Genomic DNA, 6,873 nt, shown 5'->3' with positions numbered 1-6,873 from the left:
CTCTCAACTCACCTTTTGTTCTTCGCACCAATCCGCCTCCGCTGTTCCATTTCCATCGTTCTGCCTCCGCCGTTCCGTCTTCGTCTCGCCGTCATCTTTCTTTTATCGTTTTGATTTCAGATTTGAATTTTTTTGTTCTTTTTTTTTTATTTTCAGATCTGTAATTTGTTAATTTTTTACTGTTTTTTCACCATTAAACATGTATAAAAGAGTATCTTTAGAGAATCTAATACTCATTTCATGTTATGTAGAATAATTTTGTGATTTTATGGAATAAAATTATGTTATTTCTGCATTTTTCTTGTGTTTCTGCGTTTTTTTTAATTCTGCAGAACGATTTGTTGATGATGATTGATTGCTGAATTATTGTAATATCACAGTGTTTTTGATTTTATGTTGACTTTATGTTGATATTATGTTGCTATCAACTGATTTTTTATTTTAACATTGGCAAATAAAATAATATTGTCTGTGAAATAAACTAAAAAATTAAATTAAATTAGATTGAGACTAGATAATGATATGGTATCATCATAGAAGAAGACAAATAACGAAGTTGAATTATTGTAATGATATAGTGTTGACATTGTGTTAATTTTCGGTTGATATTTTGTTAATTTTAGCATTTGTGAAAAAGAAAAAAATGATGTTAAATTATTATGGTGTTACAATGTTAATCTTATGTTGATATTGCGTTAATATTATGTTGATATTTAGTTGATTTTATCATCAACGAAAAAAAACACATTATATGTGAAAATAAAATAAAAAAATTGAAATTAAATTGAAAAAATGTTGAAAAAATAAAAATTAGTATAAAAAAGATTGAAAAATTTGAATCAGTTAGTTTATTACATATGTTGATATCAACATAACATCAACACAAGATCAACACAAGATCAACATTATAACATTATAATAATTCAATATCATTATTGTTTTTTCACCAATGTTAAAATCAACAAAATATTAACCGAAAATCAACACAATTCCAACATTGTAACATTATAATAATTCAACATCTTTATTTGTCTTCTTTCCCAATGCTAACATATCATTATCTAGTCTCAGTTAAATTTTTATTTTTTTAGTTTATTTCACGGACACCATTATCTTATTTGTCAATGTTAAAATCAATAAATATCAACCGATTATCAACATAAAATTAACATAAAATCAACAACACTGAAACATTACAATAATTTTATCAATCTACCATCATCAACAAATCGTGCTGCAGAATTAAAAAAACGCAGAAATATAACCAAACATAGTAAAACTGCAGAAATAACATATTTTCATTACATAAATGAAAATTATTATTACATTCCTTAAAGATAATCTTTACACATGTTTAATGGTAAAAGAATTACTGTGACTTAAAAACAGTTAATAAAACAATTTCTAGATCTGAAAATGAAAAAGAAGAATAAGAAGAATGGTGAATTTTTTCGTTTCAAAATCGGATCATATGCCTTTAAAAAACTTTTTAAAATCGTTAAAAACTTCTGATATCTATTATTCCTTCCGACAATAACTCCGGTTCACATCTGAAAAAGAAAACACAAAAATAAAAAAACGGCGGCGGCACAACGAAGGCGGCAGTGGAGCGGCACTGAGACTTGATGAAGAGCGACGACTATCAGAAGAAGAAATCGTGTGGAGAAGAAGAAAAGAAACCGCTATTTTCAGAGAAAAAAGAAAAAGAAACCGCCAATTCAGAGTTAAGAGAAGGAAGTTCGTAAAAAAGAGAAGAATTTAAAATTCTAGGTCAACAAAGTAATAAAACCCGGTATGAAAAGTAAAGAAATTGTTTGGCCCGTATAAAAGATATTGGGCTGAAAAAACCCGTAAAACATATAAAAAGCCCAATCCAATATGGTCTTTTTGCCACTCCAGCAATTGTAAACTTGATTTGTTCCAGCATCATAATTAATTTTTTTAAATTCAGTGGCAAAAACCCCCCACAATACTTCCAATTCCGAAGGGATCTCGAGATGTTAATTGATAGAGGAATATGAGAAATTCTGGATTCATCTGCAAAATGTTAGGCGTTACCTAACGTATGCAGATCTAACCATTATTTATAGAACATTGTAAATTTTAGATTTATGCATCGGACTCAATTAACTCACAAGTATTTATTTTAATCGATTAAGGACAATATTGTTTATTTTAAAGGTCAATTAAGGACTATATTGTCTATATTAGACCATTTAGGGATAAAATTTGAGCAATTTGGTCCCTATTGTATAATTTTATTTGTAATTAGCTTAAAATAAAGAATTTGTTCTCAATTGACTGAAATATCTAAATGTGAGTTAACTATCCTTGATGTACAAGTTTAAAAACTGAAATAACCCTTTGATCATTATTTATATTATATATGAGCCAATGATAATCACCAAAGAGATTATTGGTGAATTATTTTGCAATTTATTAGATAAGATCACAATGACATGTTGGACATGCATACAAAAATAAAATAAGATAAGACTATAAATTATTAACAACCAATATTACAAAGAAACAACCTAATTATGTGCGTATACATTTTGATGTATAACTCCTTTAGAAAAATCCTAATTGGAAGTCTTGGTATTTCTAATTTATATTTCCTTTAGAAATTGCCATGAACAAGATTAAAAATATGGGAGAAACTAGAAAAAACATGTAAGGGAGTGCTTGAGTCGGTAAACTCGGTACTGCACCTTCTGCGCTTTCGGCCTCTCCTACAAGATAGTTGGTTTTCTTTTCAACGAACGCCTCGAAATAGTCCTGGTAGTCTGTGCTGTTCGGTATGAAATCAGAACCTCTAACCTTCATCATTTCCATGGCCTATTATCACACATAAAAGTGATTGTGTATCAACTCTTTTAGGTGTTCAAAATGCATAAATATCATAGCCTCCTTATTTTCATGTTTTTACCTGAAAACTGAACAAAAACTGTCTTGCTTTCTTGCTCACTTTAGCATTCGGATGAGACTGAAGTTTCTCGTACATGGATTGAGCCTCTTTTCTCCCGTCAGCCAGACTTTTTATTACATATCATCAAAGAAACAAATATATTAAATTTTCCAACAGGACAAAGAGGCATAAAAATGCAATTTTCTAGCTTGAATTTAGTAGTATATCAGCAAATACATCGATCAGAAACACATGCCTTTGATCTGTGCAGAACATAACTAGTCTATATTTAACAGAACTGCGAATTTGTTAGAGATCTAAATTCCGCTGTGGATCGATGTACTTTACCTGCTAATTGAATCTTGACAGATAGACCACTGCAGAGCAGCTAATCCATGCAGCTCACTCTGCAGAAACAAATATAGTATGTTAATGAATCTCAGAATGACAAGAACAAGTCTTCAGTTGTCCTCTGCAACCAAAATATCAAAAACAACTAATAGACTAATTTGTATGCTGCTACGTGCTTCACACAATTGCGTCAATGAACTTACATTCTCAGATAAAAGCGAAATAATATGTATAAGGAAGCTGAAAAATACCTGAAATGGCAACTTATCCATAACCGTTTGGAAATATGGCATTGCTTCTTTAAGCTTTCCAGAATCCATCAATGAGTCACCGTTCTTGAATGCCTTTGAATCACAATTACTTGAATTAGGGATATATATACAAGTATACTCTAGTAGATGGTTCAATTCCTCACAAATCTACGGCTGCAGAAAACTAACTTATTCCGAGTGTTGTCAGCAATATTTATGTGTGCCATTTGATTTACATTCGCAATCATGGGAGTCAAAATTTAAAGAAGGGAGAAAAAAAAAACATTGCACCAACAAGAATTATCCTATGCTTTGATATAGATGCATTGAAGGTGGAGCATCCACCTCAAGCCACACATTTGGAAACTAAACAATCAGTACTAAGAAGTACGAAAGTACCTCACTCCTGAGATTTACAGACTCGTGGTATCTAAGCATTAAACAGCTGTTAATATTGGAATACGACTTAACTTTAGACTCGGGCTGACTTTAATACCAATTAAACTTATCCAATTTCTCTTTACTCTTTCTCGTCAATTGGGAGACTTGGAGCTAGCCTATGGAATCATGGCATATACACGATAGAGTTTTACTTAAAAAAAAAGAGAGTACCTCATCACACTCTAATTTTAGCTTTGGATCAATAGATATGCCCATTTTCTTCTTATAGGCAGCAAGTAATTGCTTCGTGCGGTCATTTTTGGCAGCTCGTTCTTCAGCTGTTTCAAGAACATCCCCGGGACGAATGGTTCTTCCTCCACCAAACTAAAACTCAAACAAGGAAACTGCTTACTTTTAAGAGTTCTCATTCACATAAAATTTATGAAATGAAGATTCTCAAAAATAAAAAATAGATAAGCATACTGTCTTAGAAATGTTTCCAGGTCTAGGAAAGACACCCCATGTCGAAACCTTAGGCTTGTACACATCCAAACTATCATCTTGACTCGGCTTAGGCATTGACACTGTTTTGTCCCTAAACTTGCTATTGTCTCCAACAATTATCTCCACTTCCGGCACATCCCCTCCTTGAAAAGGATCAACCAATGGAACCAAACCAGCTGGTAATCCTCTGCCCGATTTTTTATCCGCGAAGTTGAGTCCCATGAAATCGATGCTTGAAACTGAAAACTTCTCTTTTGAACCGGCACTTTTCTCCCCTATGCCACTTTGTAAGTTACCACCATTGTTTCCTTTTAATCCTAAAACAAGTTCATATAGCATATATTCAGTTAAAAGTATATATGCCTTCAATTTGACAATGAAGTGCTTTTGATTTTTTTCGTTCTGGCATTTCATATCGCATTCATTCCCATTAAGAAAATTTAGGCTATATTTGGTTCATGGAATGGAATAGCATGGAATTAAATAGCTATTTCATAGCAAATGAAATAGTCATTCTTTACATTTTTACTTTTTGAGAGAGTAATTATTTCACAAAATCACAGAATAACAATTCCATAAAGTTACTATTCTATGTACCAAAATAAAGAAAATTATTCTATGCGGAATAGTTGTTCTATTTAGGACCTGTTACATGAACCAAACGTAGCCTCAAAGTTTCTCCAATCTTTGGTCATTAGAACCAAAAAATTCCTAATGACTTCCGTTGCTATATATGCATTAACATTGCCTTTAATTCGTAAAATCGAACATTCTAATTTTCTTGTATGCATTAAAATCTCTGGGCTATAAATGGTTCATAAAATGGAATAGTTATGCCATAAGAAACGGAATAGTTATGATCCAAAGTAAAGAAGAGCTACTCTATACGGAATTGCTATTCCAATTTCATGAACCAAACATACCCTTCAAGAAAATTAAACCACATTTAGCCAAAAAATGATCAACAGCAAAAACAATCAAGTTTTGTCCAATTACCACCAAGCAATTCAGTTATTTCAATCACCAAATATAATATTCATGGAACATTTACATCCCATCACCTAAAACATTGAATTCCTAATTTTGAACACAACTCTTACCCAATTTGCCAAAAAAAAATACCTGAATCTAATACACTTCCTGCAGCACCCTTTTCACCTCCACCAAGTCCTTTATTCTTCCGGTATTCCTTAGCTTTCTCCAAAGCAGCCTTAACCTTGTCATAGCCACTATCCTCAGCAGAACCCTCAACTGGGTTCTCTTCGAGTTTCGTTTTCTTGGTCTCTTCGATCGACTTCTTATATGCTTTAGCTTTCTCGAAAGCGAGCTTTAGCGGTTCAGGAGTGGTTTTTTCAGGTGGGTTTTGTGCAGATTCATCACTCGATTGACTGAGAGAGAAGGAGACTTTGAATTGATTAGTACTGTTAAAGGAGAAAAGAGCGGTGGGCTTTTGTGTGAAGGAAGAAATAAGTGAATTTTGAAGCAGAAGTGAAGCCATAAATGGCTATGGTGGTAAAGTTATGAGTAATATTGTCAGCTTAGGAAGGTGAATATGTTTTTAGTGAGGCCAAATGACCAGAAGTTCCAATTTCTTTAATTTTATTCAATTTATCTTGAAATGCATGATTTCGTTTTAATAATGTCTAATTATATGATTTTATTTATGTGACGTCTATATGGCCTGAAGTGGCAATGCCACATATCAGCGTCACATAAAAAAAATTGTGTAGTTGGACATAATTAAAACAAAATCAAGCGTTGACAAATTGGATAAAATTAAAAAATTGAAACTTTTGTGAAATTTTCATGAAAGATTTGACCTCTTTTAATTATTTGGCTTTTTAGTTACAATTAAATAGATAAAGTTAGTTATTTTATTTTTGTCAGAAAATGTTTTGGCAACTGCCAACGGACATAGTGATTCCTTCAAATATCTAGGTGGTTAAACTATTAAATCAAATCCGAATTAAGTTAAGTTCGAGCTCGACTGTATTATACCCTTCCGTATAATACAGTTATCCACTTTTTCTAAAAAATTTATCTTTTGTCCATTTTTAATAAATAATAATTTTTAAAGTAAATTTTTTTTCATATTGTCGCTATTTAAAATCTACTAATGAGCTAGTATTTATTGTCATCTACAAATAAATGAAATTTTATGAATATATTATATAGGAAGCAATTTTTAGGTAGACTCAGTCTGGCACATCATCCGCGGACTAAACCTATGATACCATAGTAGTTTTACTATTCAAATGTGTAAATAAGTAATAAACAAAATTTTATTATTTTACTATCGTAATAATGTAATAATGACGTGTCAGAAAGTGTTGCAAGCTTGTTGCATCAGGAGGAATGTCTGTAGGCTGTAGCTGGAGAAGGGAATGTTCCTGGTTCAATAAGAAAGCTGTGGGGAAGAGCTGCATAGCTAAAGTCAAAAGAATTGCTTCCATATCTATTGTCTATGATATCTGGAGA

General features: G+C 31.8%; 1 protein-coding gene across 1 annotated transcript; it reads right to left on the bottom strand.

Annotated features, from left to right (window-relative positions):
* Positions 1-2,481: 2,481 nt before the first annotated feature.
* On the bottom strand, positions 2,482-5,965 carry LOC126682568 (uncharacterized). Its single transcript, XM_050378291.2, has 7 exons — positions 5,518-5,965; positions 4,375-4,712; positions 4,123-4,275; positions 3,511-3,603; positions 3,257-3,315; positions 2,930-3,035; positions 2,482-2,838 (listed from the first exon to the last, which is right to left on the bottom strand). The coding sequence occupies exons 1-7, from the start codon at positions 5,891-5,893 to the stop codon at positions 2,605-2,607; spliced, it is 1,359 nt and encodes a 452-aa protein (XP_050234248.1). The 5' UTR covers positions 5,894-5,965; the 3' UTR covers positions 2,482-2,604.
* Positions 5,966-6,873: the final 908 nt, after the last annotated feature.

This window comes from Mercurialis annua, linkage group LG5, assembly GCF_937616625.2.
Source record: "Mercurialis annua linkage group LG5, ddMerAnnu1.2, whole genome shotgun sequence".
Classification (NCBI taxonomy): domain Eukaryota; kingdom Viridiplantae; phylum Streptophyta; class Magnoliopsida; order Malpighiales; family Euphorbiaceae; genus Mercurialis; species Mercurialis annua.
The sequence above is the reverse complement of the archived record's forward strand: the minus strand, read 5'-3'. Positions and strand labels throughout refer to the sequence as shown.

What these genes read in the sequence shown, in the direction of transcription:
- LOC126682568 (XM_050378291.2), bottom strand. Translation starts at nt 5,893, where the DNA reads ATGGCTTCACTTCTGCTTCAAAATTCACTTATTTCTTCCTTCACACAA. An exon ending in TAAAATTAGAGTGTGATGAG is followed by an intron (nt 3,604 to 4,122) that starts GTACTCTCTTTT and finishes TGTGATTCAAAG; the next exon opens with GCATTCAAGAACGGTGACTC. An exon ending in AGTTTTTGTTCAGTTTTCAG is followed by an intron (nt 2,839 to 2,929) that starts GTAAAAACATGA and finishes GTGTGATAATAG; the next exon opens with GCCATGGAAATGATGAAGGT.